General features: G+C 39.1%; 2 protein-coding genes across 2 annotated transcripts; one reads left to right on the top strand and one right to left on the bottom strand.

Moving 5' to 3' along the window:
- Positions 1-232: 232 nt before the first annotated feature.
- Positions 233-1,737, bottom strand: LOC135608476 (GATA transcription factor 8-like). The gene has a single exon (XM_065101434.1). The coding sequence runs from the start codon at positions 1,586-1,588 to the stop codon at positions 566-568; it is 1,023 nt and encodes a 340-aa protein (XP_064957506.1). The 5' UTR covers positions 1,589-1,737; the 3' UTR covers positions 233-565.
- A 6,212-nt stretch (positions 1,738-7,949) lies between these two features.
- Positions 7,950-16,785, top strand: LOC103978237 (CASP-like protein 5A1). Its single transcript, XM_009393959.3, has 3 exons — positions 7,950-8,499; positions 15,597-15,729; positions 16,389-16,785. Exons 1-3 carry the CDS (start codon positions 8,288-8,290, stop codon positions 16,578-16,580), a joined length of 537 nt encoding a protein of 178 aa, XP_009392234.1. The 5' UTR covers positions 7,950-8,287; the 3' UTR covers positions 16,581-16,785.
- Positions 16,786-18,500: the final 1,715 nt, after the last annotated feature.

The raw sequence follows: 18,500 nt of genomic DNA, 5'->3' as shown, positions 1-18,500 counted from the left end.
TGAAGACATCATAGCACTGTCACCACTGGTTGAAGAATCCACAAAAATGGTCCATCTTTCTTATGATCACATGTCTTATGTTTTAGGCTGTATGCAGTACCCCTCTCATGCTCTGAGATGAGGACATCACAGATTGACTGTGTTCATCTACCAAGCAGCTCATCAAGAGAAAACACTGCAGGAGAAATAAAAGAGGTGAATAATTATATATATATTTTTTACAAAGGCTAAATGATAAAGATAAATTTAAATAACATTATAATCAATAATAATCAGCCAATCATATGCATAAAGAATCAAGAACACCAAGCTCCAATAGTTGAGTACACTAATCCTCTTCAAGTCTTCTTTCCCCTCTCCTTGTGATGAATGGCCAATTCTTTCTCTTCCTCTCTGTCACTGCTTCCTAACTGCCATATTTTTCTACTGTACATAACTTAAAAAGTGGAATTTGGAAGAAAGAATAATAACAAACGATCAAATCAGAAAGCGACACGAATCCTAAAGCTACGGAAACAAGAGAAATGATTGCGCGTGGCTAAGTTTGTTCGCTGTCGTCGTCGGCTCATTCCTTCCGGCGCATGTAGCCGAGAAGATCGCAGCCGTCGGAGGAGGGCGCGGAGGCGCCGGGGGCGGCAGCAGAATGGCTGGCCTTGTTCCGCATCTCGACCACCTTCTTGTGGGAATTGGAGTGGAGCGAGGAGACGAAGGTGGGGCTGCCGGCGGGGCGGTACTCCGGGAATAGCCGCCCGGACCTGTACCGGACGCCGCAGGCGTTGCAGAGAGTCTTGGGCCCCATCGGGCCGGCCCTCCACTGCGGGGTCTTCTGTATCTCGCAGTGCGTGCACTTCCTCCCCGGCGGAGGCGAGCCCGGCTCGTTTCCTTCGGCCGCAGCGGTGGCACCGGGGCCCTTCTTCTTGCTCTTCTTCTTCTTCTTCTTCGGGGGAGGAGGTGGGGGGCAGGACTCGCCGAAGCTCTCAGGGTCGGAATCGGAGGCCACGGACAGTGGGTGGGGGGCCGCGACGACGTCCGAGGAAGGGGGCTGGGGCATTAAGGTGGAGCGACGTTGGCGCTTGCTGCGCGCGCGGGTGGGGATCACAGGAGGAAGCTCCGGAGGACCAACGGGAGGAAGCATCGCTCTCGCGCTGTTCCCGCCGCCGAAGTACGAAGCCGAAGTCGAACAGGACGAGGAGGAAGCGGGCGTGTCGCCACCTCCCGTAGCGTTCGCTCCCAAGGCAGAGACGAAAGAGTCGCCTCGGGCTTTGGTTTGAGAGCCATTGTCATCAGCATCGTTGGCGATGGCGTCGCAGCTCGGGAGGTCGAGGGAGAAGGCGTCGGAGTCGTATAAGAATTTGGGCATCCATTCCAGTTGCACAACATCGAGCTCCGCATTGTGGTCCCCGGAGCAGTCGAGGGAGTCCAGCCCACCATCAGCAGCGGTGACGGGAGCAGCAACAGGGACAAGCGGCAGGGGAGGGAGGAGCAGAGCAGCGGCCGCGTCGTCGCAGTGCTCCACCAGCGCCATCACGTCATCGTCGTCGAGCAGATCGTCGATGTAGTCGAACAGGTCGCCCATGCCGTCCTCCATGTGGGTCACGGTGACCGCGCCGCGTATCAGCTCAGATTTATGGGCGCGCCATGGGATCAGGGCAGCGCAGGGCACACGGGGACCGAGTCGGGGCAAGAGAGAAGCCGAAAGAAGAGGAAACAAAGCACTGGCGCCAGTGGTGTTTCTCTTATGGCCTGTGCGTATATGTATGCGAGTCAGTACCGTCTCACCGTGTCGGCCGTGAGGAGGAGGACGAAGCCATTGGCTGTGGGTGAGGTGGAGCAAAATGATTGGCCGTGACGCGTCGTTTCCCCACCCGGTAAGAATGATGAGCGGTTGGCGCAGGGTTTTCTTCTCTGGGAAGAATGCTTCGATCTGTTTCAGTAAAAATGACAAGAAATATATATATATATATATATATATATATATATATATATATATATATATATATATGTGTGTGTGTGTGTCACTAAAGTACACCATAATAAACTCCAGCAATTAAATGAGAATAGAAAGAGTCACTAAAGTGCTGTAGCCGTGGAAGACGGTAACAAGAAGAGATTAATGGTTAGTACTAATAGGATTGAGATTAAAAAATATATAAATATATACTAAAATGACATAAATATTATAATTAAAATATATGAAATGATTAACCATTTTAAAAATGCTATATTAATAACTACAAATAAAGATCTAAATATTCTTAATTTCATCGAAAAACAATTATCTTTTATAATTGATTTTTTTGATATATATATATTTATTTATATTTTGGAGGGGGCGATGGCTCCGCGACACCGCACAGCACAAAACACATCGGTGAAACAGTGTGTGATAACCGACAGAGCACAGCGTGAAGGGGACCTCCGCGACAGGTGAGGTTTCATCTCTCACCGCTAGCTGTCTTCCCTAATCCCTTCACTGTCGTGACGTTGAAGTCCATCTCCACTGTTTTGATTCTATGATAGTAGTTTGCTTCTCTCTCTGTTCTCGTGATTTGGTGGCTTTGCAGCGAGGACAAGCGAAGGAAGGGGGCGGGGGGGGGGGGGAGGGGGCTGCAGATCAGACGCACGCATTCACGACCGTGGCGGCCGCTGCTGTCTTCGTAGAGTAGAAAAAGACCGGTTTCTGCGCCTCAGCTCAGGTCTTGAGAGATTTCCGGCGAAATTAATGTGCTCCGCCGCCTCAAACATCTCGTCCATCTCCAACTTTTTGCAGTTCACTGAACAATTGCGTTGAGCTGTTCAATCAATATGGGATTCGATTTAAATATTTTATTTAAATTTTAGCTGTATAATAATCCTGACTTATCGGACAATCGGATCTCAGATAATAAAGATTTTATCGTTTTACTTTTCGTATTTAATGTATAATCTTATTTATCATTAAATTACTACTTTCACATCTAATAAATAGTATCACATTATACATTGAATAATTTCTCTCGAACCATTAAAGATTAACGAATGAGTTATAAATGCTTATGACAGTTGAAGCAAAGTTCTTCTTCACACTACTATACTTGTATCCTATATGTGTGTGATCAATGCTATGCTTGTATCCCATAGATGGTCATGTCCCATGGAAGGAACAAACCAGCAGTGCTACTAATTAATTATCCATCATCATGAAAGGAGACATTTACCACATTGTCACTAATGATGGTAATTAGTGTTATCTTAAGTGTGACCTTAAATCAATATTTACTTGACCATGCCATATGGGATCCATGTTATGGGATAATAACTCTTTCTTTCTCTTCTCTCCTATAATGTGAGAGGAGGGTGCTATGGATAGTGGATGCTTTGAATCATTTCTCACTGGGCAAGGTGGACTGGTCTTTTGCAATTTTCTTTTTAATCCTTAGGTTTAGATGTATAAAGATAACTTCCAAGTAACATATTATCTATAACTACCACCACTATTATACTCCACATTGATAGAAATATCTTGTATCCTCCATCATGTATCATCCGTCCTTAATAAATGACTAATTTAAATATGAAACGAGGTTTCGACAAGAATATTCTTATCGATCGCTTTCATTATATTATCAAGTTAGTAATCGACACTTTAATTCTTGTGTGCACATGAAATTGATGAGTTTCAAAATTATATCACTCGATAAACATATAACATAAAATTAAATTAAAATTGATAAAAAATAGTATCAATTAATCATTATTTGATTTGTAATCATGTGGTGTCGAGAATGAGAAGAGAAGACGAAGGTTATCTCTCTACCCGTTTGCTCATACAGATGACAATTGCAAACTTCTTTCTTATCCTTTATAATTAGATATAAATGATCATCTTCAATATTATAAAAAATAATAATTTTTTTTTTTTAAGATCCGATATCCAAACTCACACAATTCGGATTATTAATTTGGGCCTAAGAAGGATTGGCTCAGGAGATTTCTCTCAAAGTCTATCTTCGTGTATATAGAGGTCCGGATCACGTCGGATTGACTAAAACGTTAATAATATTCTTTCTTAACATAAAAAATATAAAAATAAAATAAATAAATAATTATTAAAGGTGATGCTGTTTGAATAAAAGTATCCATATTATCCATATTTGATTGATTTGATTACAACAAGAAAATTAAATAAATTAAAACATTGTTGGAAATATCCTGAAATTGAATTCTTATGATTTGCTTTCAATAGATAATGTTATTTGGTATGTAATTACTTGAGAAGATATCAATCATGATAACAAAGTGAATATATATATATATATATATAGTGTTCTAAACCCGAAGCAACTTGCATGGAGTGTCTCCTTCCCAAAGTCCACATAATTATTGCCGCCCGGTAGCTTGGTTGCATCACCGAGTTGGTAGATGGCGATGGTGATCGAACGACCGTGACGGAGACGCACCACTGTCTCAGACACACCCCACGCCAGTCTCCATCGCCACCTTTTCCATGCTCCTCCTACCGATGCAGTGATGGTAACTATGAATGTAGGTCAGGGTGATGCGATCTCGGCGGACACTGCCATTTCACTGGCCGAAGCTCACATGCACGCCACCTGTTTGTCTAATTGTCTGATCCGAATGACTCCGTCCACCTAAATAGGATCGTTGGTGTGTGACTAACGACGATAAGCAATGATGGGGGCGCGTCGGTGGCCGACAGCCGCGAGCAGCAGCGCCCCCCCAGCGACGAGGAGAGCAAAGCGTCGGTGCGACGCTGTTGGTTTGTATTATTATTGTTGGCCATGTGACACCGCGCTCTCGCGGGCCATCGCTTCCTCTTCCTCTTCCTCCTTCTCCTTCTCGTGTAGCTTGCGCGTTGCTTTCAGACCTACGTTGATGTTGGAATAAGAAGAAAAAGCTGCAATCCTATGTTTTCGTTCATTTATATATATATTTGTGGCTATGTGACATGTTGCATTACTTTAGAAGTACGTGGAGAAAGACGTTCGAACAAAGTGCACAAATGTGATGTGTAATTAATTAGTCAACGGTTCGATAGAATTAGAAATGGAGCCATACGATTTAGCTCTGATTCTTAGAAATTAGAATCGAAACAAGAAACGATGATTCCAAATTGACTAAATAAAAAAATAAAATAAAACACAAATAAGTTGGATATTTTATATTTAAAGTTTATTGACTTGAGTTTGAATCTTAGCGAAGTATCTTATTTTTCTTATCAATCAAAATTAGTCGATCAAATCGGAATCAAAACTAAATCGACTGTTTTAATTTCTGGAACTCACATTTAGAACTGAAATTAGTGGTTCTGAAACTACTATCATGCTATTTATAAAACTCACCACAATAGAGATAGAAGTATGTAAGTTTATGAGCTTGCATTTTTAAATACTTTAATTGACTAATACAATGATTAGATATAATTATTATCATTGAGTTATATTTAAATATTTTCAATCAGTAATTCAGACTCAACGAAATTAATGAGTGTATTATTGGACACGACAAGCTTGAGTTATAATGTAATCCGACATATATAAAAAAATTTATATAAACTAACAAGAGGTTTTTTTCTATTTTCTTAGTAATAATATGCAACAACATTCTAACCTAAATAGTATATATACAACAACACATACATGAGACATCCTATATTTCAAAGGCATGTATCCATTTACAAAACCTAATCAAACATTGATAGGCTGAAAACTCACATAAAATGCTGAAATTTATTATTGTTGGACCTAATTTTCTAAGTTCCAGTTCTTGATTGGAAGACATTGATGACCTTTAAATCAAACCTGATCTGACTCCAGTAAGATTCAACCTTCTAAAGCCTTACTATCCATGTTAGTTCTTCTTTTTGGTATGGTCCATGTAGCTCCACAAGCCCATCTTTAGGTGGACAATCTAGTCTGTCCCTTGCTTTAAATCTTAACCAAATTAGGACTAATATTTGTATTTAGAGCACATTATATAAAGAGAGACATGAAACTTTTCATGCTTATACCTATATTTCTTATGTGCATAATTATTAGGGCTCAAGTATTTTGAACTGAAACATTAAACCTCCACTGCATGACAATTGCTTACATGATATTGGTGTGCATCCACTTCTATGTAACTATGGAAGCTTATGCTTACATCTAAGGGAAGAGCACTTTGGCCAATCCCATTCCACAAAGACATAAAAAAAGTAAGCATGCCAAGATGAATCATTTTGCTGCTGCCAGAAAGAGAAATGGAAGCTCCCAATACCAAGTTAGACATTATGACAGACAACAGATTTGGATCTGATGGAACTAATGCAGAAGGTGTATGCAGATATATCATGCTGGGTTCCTGGCCACCCAACTTCCCTTTCTTAGCTGAACTGGATCTTTTCCAGTAAGGATTCCAGCTACTGCATTAACTGTAGGAATCCCAGATGCAGATTCTCACCTAATGCAGAATTTTCTTTCAAGAAATCCCATATGTTCAACTGCACTTTTGAATTTTCACCTAATCTTTTCCTACCTGGCCATTGTCATGATCATTATGGACTTGTGGTAGCATGGAAAATGTTCAGTGAAGGAAAGAACAGAAATCAAATATCTATATGAACTACATATTCTAATTGGAAGACTTAAAAGTAGATCACCATCCCAAGCAGTGAACTGCTACTTCTAATCTGTAATAAACTCATTTTAAAGAAAAAAGTTTATCTTGTTTTCTAGCAAAACAAGCATTCTTGCCTCTTTTATTTGCATGAATTTGAGATGGTTGGAAGACCGAAAAATCCAATGAATTATTATGAAGAATCCAACATTGAATGATTTCTCGCAAGAAAGTATGAAAAAATTATCAGCATTAAATTATTATATATATTTATGAAGGAAAAAGAATTATTCCTACAATAGAACTGGTTTCCATTTTATAACACTAATTTTTTTAACTTGTGAAAGATCCAAAAAATCCATTTGTAAGCACCAATTGAATTATTTTCGACAAGTTTGGAGGACAAAATTTACGGACACTTTGACTTGCTATGAATTTTAATTGATATTTTTAACAAAACATAACTATTCGTAATGGAAATAATATTTCACCCAAATTTGCCTTATGAATATTAATCTTAAACAGTATATACATGCAATTTTCGTAACATTGATTTAGAAGCGCACGCTTATTAAATAGATGTATATGATGCAAGGTGGGTAAGAAGTCGTTGGAGTAGTTGATACACGGATTCGGGAAGTCAGTCGTTGACCCTGCATGAAACAAAGATGCGCGTTGGACCGCTCAATGGATTCGCCAACGAACGCGGTCGGACATTTCGGACCGAAACGAACAGAGCTCTTCTTCCACCCGTTAGCTCGTTCGAAAAACTCTCCAACCTACCCGTTCTCCAATTGGTCTTAGATTGTGGGTCCCATAAAAGCACGTCAGCGGGTCGGCCGAAATAGTGGAAGCTACATTGTTCGTTAAATAACTGGTCGCGTAGGGACGCTTTACATGGGTGCCGCACACCATGGTGAGGTATCCGATTCCTACCCTATCCTCCCAAACGACCTGTAGTTTTATTGGACGAAACCAGGGCTCCACAAGTGGGCCCCGAAATTGTCCAAGGGTCTCCCGTCACGGGTAGCAAAGTACTGGCGGGGAAGAGATGCCGGAGCGCGCGACACCATTAGTTCGCTCCCATTCTCGTGCCACCTCGTGTAGCGCGTTACGCCTCCCTTTTGGTAGCGACATAAGTTACTCATCCCATTCCTTATCGCAAATGCGAGCTCCACATCAGCACGTCGTTCCCTAAGTGTTGCCGAAGCCGTGTGTTGATGGGCATCCCACGCCACCGAAAAGAAACCCAGGCGTGCTGGCAAAATCAAGTCTTCCTTTTCCTTTTTCTTCTCTTTATTATTATTATCATCATTATATATTATTATTATTATTAATTATTATTTTGCGTTACCTTTCTTTTCCTCGTCTTGTCGTCGCCCGACTCTTCCATCGCCGCCGCTCTATCGCCTTTCTAATCCTCCTCCCTCTTCTCCCCCACCCGCCTCCCCAGCTCGGATTCGATCGATCCGGTTCGAACTTTTGGTGGATTGGAGTTTTCTCTCCCAATCGTGTTCTCCTTACCGGAATCAGATCCCTTTTCGGGGTTCGTCCAGAGATCTTGATCCTGGAAACTTCGAGTCGTTCGATTCTAAAGAGGAGGTGGTGAACGATGGCCGTAATAGGAATCCTTCGTTGAGGCTTTCTAGCTAGCTTAGCTGCTCATGATCTGGGAGTTGGTGTAAGGGAGATGTTCGTTAGCCGGCCGGCGGTACACCCTGTGGAGGCGCCGCCTCTTACGGATGCGGCCGAGAACCCACCCAGGGTGAGGATGAAGGACATCCAGGGCATGCCGGGGACGCCTGGGGGCCTCGCCCTTCGCTTGTTCCAATTCGCGTTCGCGGTTGCCGCGCTCGGCGTCATGGTCTCCACCAGCGATTTCGCCTCCGTCACCGCCTTCTGGTAACTTTGTCCTTGTCATTTGTTTCCTTCTTCCCCGTTATTTCGCACAGATCAGCACCTCCTTAAAGTAATCGAATGGATCATTTACTTTCTTGTTCTACTATGAGTGATTTATATGAGATTCCCATTCTTGCCTTGTTATTGTGTACTATTTATAGGTCATTTGACTTGAAAAGTATTCCTCTTATATCTCTTTGGCTCTATTGGAGAGTGCTGAAACTATCGTATTCGGAAAGGAATCTACAAACAGATTTGTTTTTTACTGAAAAGAATTTAATCTAAAGGTAAATTTTGCTTTCACATAATATGAAAAGGAAAAAATGATAACACATTGATGCAGCCGTGGTGCACTAATCAGGTCTAATGACTGAGAAACATAAAGAGAGTAATCTGGAGATAGGTATTGCCAAAGGATAGCCAGGCCTACCCACATACGTACATTCTTGTGATGTTTAACTGGTTGGACTTATTGTGTATCACATTTAAATATTTAAAAGATCAAGTAATCACCTTTATTTCTCAAAAGGATAAATAACGATCTCTTTGATTTTTTCTACTCAATATGCTTGGTGACTTGCAGTGTACTCCGTTGGTCACCACAAATTCAGTTTTCATAAACATGAGCTTGTGTCAATCTGGCAATAGAAGAGACAACAGCAAGGGCAAAGGCAAACATTACAGAACAAACATTAATAGTGAGTGCAGTGCTACTAATTGACAGGGAACAGAAAATTTGAAGCCCTTATATGATTAAGAGTAGAAACTGAGAACTGAGATCTTAAAGTAACTAATGTAACACTTGCCCGTGAACAGCATTGTTGAGTGTTTGTTAGAAGTGACTGCTAGATACTACTGGATGATGAACAAATATAGAAACAGACACAACGATACACCCCTCTAGTGTCACCAAGAGAGGGGCCATTATTACTTTCAGATTTGACGCAGAGTTATACTGTGTACCATCCCTACGTAATTGATTGAAACTTCAAAGTTCATGCATGTTAATTCATGATTCAGGGTCATATCATGAACTCGGATAAGATATTTGGTGACGACAAGAAACTACCCTTATCTATGGTTGATTTTCCTGGACAATATTTCACATTTTGCTGTGTTTTTATGGCCCTTCTATGTTTACTGGTTATTATGATCATATCTGAAGTATAGAGTATAGACCATTATATATGCTAGTTTTGTCATTTTGTGTCTGTGTTAGTCACCTACACTTGTCAGATGGCACATGTTCCGTTTACCTATTTTAAATTATGACACATATGTAAACCACATGTCATCTGCATATGGCTTCTTGCCATACTGAATATAGGGTGTATGTAATTTAGGCTTACCATAATGCAATGTTATAAATAGGATGCTGTCGACATAGAAGAAGAGCATCTTCATAGTGGATAATGGATATCAGGTACTGTAGCAACCACAAGCCCAAAGTGGATCACTATAAGGAAAATTGAGACTCCAATTGTCCATAAGTGTTTATCACATATAAATTAGAATAGCAAAATATACTATTTTTTACCTTTTATTTTAACCAAGGTTTGGTTAAGGGCTTATAGTACTAGTCGGTTGTATGGAACTGTTTTTGAAGTGGATTCTGTGTAAACACAACGTAGTGCGACAGCAGCTGCTACCAACTCAAAATGCTTTTAGGTTTCATTGTTTGTTTAGTATAGCACTTTCCCTTAAACCATTATAGCAGTTACTAGTGTTGCATTTTAGAACGATGCTATGATAGTTTAGATATGGTTGTGGATGATCACATTTTTGTAAATATGGTTTGAAGTACTTCTGTAAATGCATGCTATGATCACCTTTGATGTCATAGATTATCTAAATCTACACATATTACATCTGATCACATAAAATTGTAACAATCTATACAAACTATTATTTGTTAATTGTCATGTTTAAGCCATATTGGGTATACTTCACAAAAATTTGCCACATCAATATGTCTGAATTCTTTTGTGTCCTTGTCCATGCTTCATAGGCAATCTTACTTAACAAACTCATTCACCATAACATCTTAAGGATTTTTGAAAGATTTGCACATTTTGTCCATATATTGAGCTAGCTTCTTTTGTTAAAAATTATGTCCTAATAAAATGTATCAAAGAAGCAGGAAGCTCTGTGCTGTTCTTGTCGTCTACTAAGGTCTATACTGATGTGATCTTAGGCCTCTATCCACAAGATTCTATTAAAATGCTTAAATTTATTTTTCTGGATGTATTAGGTCCTGTTAGCAAGGTTTATCATTTTAGCTGAAGATCTAATTTTTGCTTTCATTTGGTATCGTGGATTTGTTATCATCAGTTCTTCCTCCATTTTTTGGTTTTCTCTATGAACTTTTCATTTGTGAAACTAGTTTATTCCAATTTGTTGTTCAGTTAAACCTTTACCATTGGAAATTATATGGTTTGTCTTATCGGTCCATACCGATGTAATGACCAGCCATTGGTATGGTACGTATTAAACTGTACTAATGTACTGACACATGATATAATGGGGCATACCGACAGATTGATATGTCCCATCCATATCGGTATTTGTGGTATACCATGGTACGGCGAATCTTGGGAAATTCCATAGCTGCATGCTTAGCATTTGGAGATCGATCTTCTGATTTGTCTGCATTACTTTTTCAATTCTCATGTGGGGCCTATTTTCAAATTATACCAGTTTTAAATAGCCTCTTGTTTGGTACATGTTATCTGGTCTTACACATTTAAAAATATTTTTTATTTGCAATGTCAATGCACAATCTGATAAGATTTTCTAGGTTGACCATTTTGCAAGATTATCCTCTTATAGATGGGTTGGAAAAGTTTCTCTTGATAGTAGTTTCCAGTAAATGATTTATATCTTTAATGCTTAAAAGTATATTTCTCCCTTTTGAATGTAGACCTCTTTGACCTTTGAAGAATCTTTTTATATGTTGCGGAAGATCTTTTCGTTTGGCTTCATGTTTAGGATGTCTAAAGGGAGTCCAAGTTTTATTCATGTCCACTAGTTACCATTATTTTCTGTTGGAAGCCTGCATCTGTAACATATGGATGCAATAATGCTAGAAATATACCTACTGGATTATAAGTATTGCGTACCATAATTTGAATAGTGTTGTTCTTGTTCGTTTACCCTTAATCACCTTTGGCTATGAAATTAAAAAATCTAGTTAACATAAATAATGGTCATTTAGACAATTATGCATCAGTAGTAGTTTTTGATTCACCTTTTAGAGTTTGTATGTTAAGAAACCAGTGTCCGTTCCTACATATCTTCCTTTTTTTTTTTATTAACTGATGACATATGTGTCCATTTTAATTAATTGCTTTCAGTCTGTATACTAATTCAATGTTCTACACTTCTACTAGGACTATGATTGATGAGTTGCATACTAGTAACTTTAATTAACTTATAACAAGTTCCATCAAAGTGAAGATAAGCTTGTCACAACAAAGTTTGGTTGATCTGTTATGAGCTAACCGGTACTGTAAAGTACCGAACAAGTCCTTGTCATACTGTGAGTTGCTCTATGCAGTTGATTGTAATATAAGAAGATTCATTAGGTTTTTGTCTGAAAGGAAATGACTCAAAGCAATCAATAAATGCTTTTGTTTAAGGTTTGAACTGTTGGTAGATAGAACTCTCCTGTAAGTTCACACATATCTACAGCCTCAAGGTGAAGTCAATCTCGTCGATTCATCATGATATTTTGAAGCAGTTAGAATAAATTTCATCTGGCTGTTCCGTTGCATCTGCTAATCTCTGTAACAATTTTCTGTCTGGGAGTCTAGTTCAGCAACATGCAGCCGGTAATTTCTGTAGATCTTTCTAGTAGTCTTGTTTTGACAATTGGTTTACATTCATTATCCATCTAATTTGTCTACTGTGAACCTCATCATTGGTGAAAGGTAATCTTACAATATCTTTAAGACTGTATAGACCAAGAGGTCTAGACACAACCTTAAACTGTTAAAAAGCAAAAGAGTATAACTAATAGATTAGGGGAGTAGAAAAAAAAAAAAAGTGTCTGCTTTTTTCACTGTGGAAATAGCAATAAAACAAAGACTGCTGCTAAACAATGTAGTGGTGATTGCTGTTGACCTGAACATGCTTGTTGGCATCAATGGCAACTGCCAACAAAGTAGCAGCATCACTAGCTTATGGCAAAGCTTGCCTGTTGTCATCATGGGCCATCTTGTCCCATAGGTAGCTATTACATGTGGGCCTCTGTCTTCCTTGGCATTTTGGAACCCAATTTGCAATAAGTTCAAAGGGGAGATGACTTTAGGTCATGGAGCCTTGACTCAGTTTTCGGTTGTTGGATATTGGGTTACTAGAATTTTGTTTCTGGATTTGAGTTTCATTCTATATATTTTGATAATGTATGTGTCTTGGTGCCCAATGGTGGAGCATGCATTGTGTGTGCTTGACTATTCTTACCTCTGCTAGAGACATGCAGTTGCTGGATTGTGCCTTGGGTGCACCAAGAGAGTCAAAGTGCTTTTACCTACACTGCAGAGAAACAAATCAATATTTCATAATATTGCCCTCCCACATTCTGAAGATGGGTTTTGGAATGATGAATCCTCATAAAAGCAGCTACACAAATTAGATTATCTTAGTTAATTTTCTCTTGTCCTTGGCCCAAGTAATCGAACCATGTTGACAGGCAATTTACAATATCATGTTACACACTCTTCCTATTCCAGCATCTACTCCACCACGTGTAGATCCCTCTTGTATCTACTAATCCCTTGTCATGGATATTTGCCCTTTTCTCTTGTCACAGAAATGGTCTCTTTAATACATTCTCTCCCTAGACCCTGAAATAACAGGATCCTCGTTCACTTTTCTTTTATCAGACATATTGATCAAGAACATTAAATTATGACTATTTGTGATCCTAAAGCAAATTTTGCAGAAAAGTGAACATCTTTTGTGGTTTGATACACCTCTGGCATTACCTTTCAAAGTCGTACGGTTCATTAGGTTGTTCAGAGAATAAGAATTTGATGTTTCATTTCTCTCATGAATTCTTAGGCCCTGTTATTTGTTCTGTCATTAAGTTATATACCATTTTGCTGGAACTATTGATTCCATAATAACATCTTCTTTTAGCAATTCCACTTTGTTTTATACTAGAAAAGGTGCTTCTGATTTTGCACAAACAGTTTACTTCATAAGTTTCCTATAAGACCTTCCCTAATTGTTTGAGTGGAAGATGAAGGTGCCAGTGACTCTAGTTTAATAGACTGAGTGTATATCAGCACCAGAAATTTTAAATGTCATTCTTCTAGGAAGGTGTCATATCAGAATCAATTTGTTCTTATCTATTCACCATAAAACTCCTGTCATAGCATTTAGGAAGATGTGTTTTCTGCTCTTGATGCCAAGTACCCTTCTAATTGAGGAATCACTCTATCGAAGTAACATCTTTTGGTCATTCTTTTACTCAAGGTTTATGTCTTTGTTAAGACGGTCTGACTTATATTTTATTGCCATGTCTGGGATAAAGAATCTAGGTTGACATTTTATTTCGGTAACTCATCACTTGTATACTGGTACTGTACAAGAAATATGTAGCTGAGCTTTGATGAACAAATCAAAAGGTTCTTTGTTAAGTTTCCTCTTTAATTTTGATGAATATTACATCACTCTTCCTCTGTTCCTTTCCCTCTTGTCGCTAGTTTGTAAAGTTTGCTCTTCATAATTTGGGGAACTAGGTATGCTACATCAATAGTCATTTAACAATATGGTAATCAATACAACAACAACTAGAAGCTTCAGTGTCCCAACTATCTTAGGTTGGCTACATAGTTATATTTTCTTTATTGATTCTATACAAAACAACAGTATTAGCTAGATCAATAGAATTTAGATCTTTAGTTATAGATTCTAGCAAAGTCTTTTAGGTTTCCTTTGCCTTTTGCACCACTATCACTAATGTCTCACCCCAGCTAACCGTAGCTGCATTTATCAAGGCTGTCTAATCATTCACAAATAAATTTTTTTATTCATGGTAATAGTTCTACACAATTACCTTAACATACTCATTTTATCAACACAAACATTTTGTACATGCTCCATAATTTCAATCAGTCCTTAAAATTTACCCTTTTTTTTCCATTTGGCTCCATGATTTTAATTAATATTTCCATCAAATCCTGCCGTCAACTTTCATTTATAAGCAAGCCCCGATGGGGAACTAGCTTGACTGCGTATCAAGACTTGCTTTACCAACCTAGCATTAGTGTCTTTAGGAATATGTTTTGAGTACCACCCTGGGTTTGGTCCCAAACTGAAGCTAGTATTGAGTTTTGAACCCCAGGGACCACATTGGACAACTTTCAAATGGTGCTTATGCCAAGCGAGTTAAATTCTACTATACAATTTGGTTAGCTTTCTAACAAGGCCTATGAATAGGAGCTAATTGTAGGGGACATGATTGAAATATAATTGTAGTTTTCAGAGTCAATTGCAAAATTGGAAGTTTTGGGTTCAGTTGAAATATGTCTAGTAATTCAAGGACTAGTAATGTATTCCCCAATTTTAGACCCAAATGGGAAAGATTTATCTATATGCTCAATAGTCCTCTATAATATGCTGTGTCAAGCCTTTTATCATAATCTGCTTATTACTTTATTACTTTCATCCGTGTGGATATACTCATGTCTTGAATCACTTTCAAGCAAGGATCTAGATATCAGTCCAAACTTCCGATTTTGAGAAACAGTCATCTATATGAATCTTTTTCCTCCATTGTGGCAGCATCTGTTTTTTTTCTTTCTACCTAACTCGCAAAGTGCTGGTTGACTGAAAAAGATCATGATGATTGAACAGTCCAATAGTTGGTAAATTGACCACTCAAGGAAGTCACTCATATAACATAATACAGTTAAAGAAATTTTTACGTTTTGGCAACTTCTTTAAAAAAATCCCTTGTTATGCTTCTTTTAAGATTGTTAGCATTGACATATATGCAGAATTTTTTCTGTTTGTAAGGTGTTAGCAACTGTAGCAATATAAGATGAAACTGCAAATTTGAACCTTCTGAAGTAATTTTGCCTTGTATTGTGCAGCTATCTGGTTGCAGCAGTCATCTTACAGTGCTTGTGGAGTATCTCGTTAGCCTTTCTGGATATATATGCTCTTCTAGTAAAACGCTCATTGAGGAATTCCCGTGCTCTCTGTCTGTTTACCATTGGAGATGGGGTAAGAAAATTTGTGGGGGTGCTTGATGGATGTTAGTTTCATGTCTTCACTCTAAACAAGTTATTAGTGGCTTTTTGCATGTGGATAAGCACCTGGATTGTGCCATATGAGTTCACACATGAAGTCAGCATGCTTTACAAAAGCAAATTTCTTTTTCAAATCTATCATCTAGAATTTGAATATGCATAAATTTGATTATGTCTAAGACCATACATCATGCATGGGATTATAATGATAGAGTCCAACAGACTCTGAAACCACTTTTTTTAGTTCAACAAAGGAGGTGTGGACGATATTTTCTGTTCCAACAACCTACCGGCATATAAACCAGAATAAACTAGGTAATACGCCTGGTATAGGACCTATACCACTTGGTACTTTTGGTACAATACCACCAAGTATAAGGCCTGTATCTCTTGGTACATGGCTACTTGGTATGTACTCGCATACTGACGCATGGTATGTTGGTATAGTTTGGACCTGTATCACTCCAGACCAGATTGGCATGGGGTGATCTGTATCAATCCAGACCAGGTCCGGTGCATGAAATGAAAAACCTCAATGCTGTTATTACCATGAGAGTGCTTGATGTTATTCTAGGTGAGAATTTTTGTTCTTTTCTTTTCTTTGGCAGATAATTTCTCTGAATTCTCATGCAGATCACATCCACACTGACATTTGCAGCTGCCTGTGCATCGGCTGGCATTACAGTACTGATCGGTAATGATCTCAATGTATGCTCACAGAATCACTGCACAAGCTTTGAGACTGCCACGGCGATGGCTTTCATCAGTTGGTTTGCAGTCTCCCCATCATTTCTGTTGAACTTTTGGTCATTGGCATCGAGGTGAAGGGCAAGAAATGACTCATGATTTCCTATTGGTGTGGCCTTGAAGTCTTTCTTCTTTTCCTTCCTCTAATCAACAGTTAAGCTCCCCATTGCTGTCATTTGTATAGTATGATAATGTGGGTGTGAATTACGCAACATAACAGATCAAATGTACGAGTTTTGGCACTCATGGTTTGTTGATTATTAGGCATCGGCCTCTTTTTGTCTCCCGATCGTTTACGCTTTGTGGTCTTTAAACTTAGCCATGTAAGAGAACATGATGTTATGAACTATGATGTTCTTTTGCAACTCTGCATATACTAAACGGATGGAGTTTTATTTTTTGCTCCAAGGAACGTTTTATCCCTCCCATCCCCCTTGAGGTCTGCATTGCACACTACTCATTGCATGTTGTTGGTATGGATATAGTGATAGAGAAAAAAAAATAATTGATGTCTTAATCAGTTTGATGTGATTCGAACTCGTATGTTGAGGTGTCTGTGAGGTGGAAACATCAAGCTCCCGCGGTGTCACTTATACAGGTTATGAGAGATTTTTCGACCTTGTCCCTCCGATGCTCATATTAGTAACTCAAGGTATATGAATACGGACGTGAGTAGTAAAAAAAGATAACCCCTCTTCTCATTGTGTTGAAGACGAGCTTTTATACTTGATCGTAACAAAATATAATACTTCATAGAATATTTTACGAAGAGACAGTCTCTAACCACATCCAATAGCCTCCCATTGACTTCTTGTCCATGTGGGCGACAAGGGAGACAACATATAACCGTTTGTCTTGGACCCTCATCCACATGGGTAGATAGGTGGAGGGTGGCCTTTGTCTTCTTCTTTCACCTTGGATATTATGTGGAGGCTATGTGATAAATGACATTGGTTGATGATGTTTTTCTTATTATTTGCCTCCCCTAACTAAGGAGTGCTTCGGGGCTCTCACAAGAGGGATCCAAAATACGACGTCTAGTTCACCCGACATATTAAGCTTATACCTCCTCTTTATTTAGTTCTCTAAATCCACGCATTAGGAGATGTTGACAAGGTCGAAGGGTGCTCGACCCACATCTAGAATGGACGATCTCGATCCCTTGGTTGACATGCATTTCTCAATAGCAGATCAAACCTTACTGATGTGAACCCAATCCTCGTTCGGGCGTGGAGGTTGGCAATGATGGGGATCGATTTCTCAACCTTCGCGGCTCGACAGCAACAAAAGGGGAGGGTCAACCTTTGGGCGGAGGAGGGGGTGGGTTTCCTCCTTGGCTTAGTGTGGACTAGGGGTGGATTTCCTCCTTGGCTTATTTTAAATGTGCTAAGGATGATGACTTAATGAACCTAACAAAGGACAACGAGACCCAAGGCTTTGGTCCTCTCGAAAAAGCCCTCGAGCGAGAAGTGATGGGGATCATCAACGTCATTATTTGCATCAAAGAAGCCCTCGAGCATTATGCTGGACGCAGCGAAAGGGTCTCACAAAATGGAGGTGGTGACCATATGGTGTCGACGATACGAGACCTCGTAACAAGATGAAAGTGATGAGAGCTCATGATAGGACAAGGCGATGAGTGACAAATGAAAATATTGAGACTTCATGAAAATAAAGCAAAATAAAAATGCTGTAGAAAAAAAAAATATTGAGACTTTTTTTTTTTTTTTTTTTTTGAGAATTTACCATTTTAATTTTGGTACTATTTGCTTCTTGCCTTCGTCATAAGCGAATTTTATGTGCCTGACAGCCATTCTAGAAAGATCTTCTAACCGTGTGCAGTTCTTTGATTTGCCCAACATCCTGCAGAAAATATTTCCTTGCATCATTTCTGAAGTGCCCACTTAGCTCAAATGATATTGTGGTAAACAAGAACAAAACCCTGCGCTATCCATCAGAGTAACATCCATCCAAAAGCCTCATCAATCACAGCTAACC

The sequence above is a fragment of the Musa acuminata genome, chromosome BXJ1-1 (assembly GCF_036884655.1).
Source record: "Musa acuminata AAA Group cultivar baxijiao chromosome BXJ1-1, Cavendish_Baxijiao_AAA, whole genome shotgun sequence".
In the NCBI taxonomy this organism is placed as follows: domain Eukaryota; kingdom Viridiplantae; phylum Streptophyta; class Magnoliopsida; order Zingiberales; family Musaceae; genus Musa; species Musa acuminata.
Note: the sequence above shows the minus strand (reverse complement) of the source record. Positions and strands in the feature narration are given on the sequence as shown.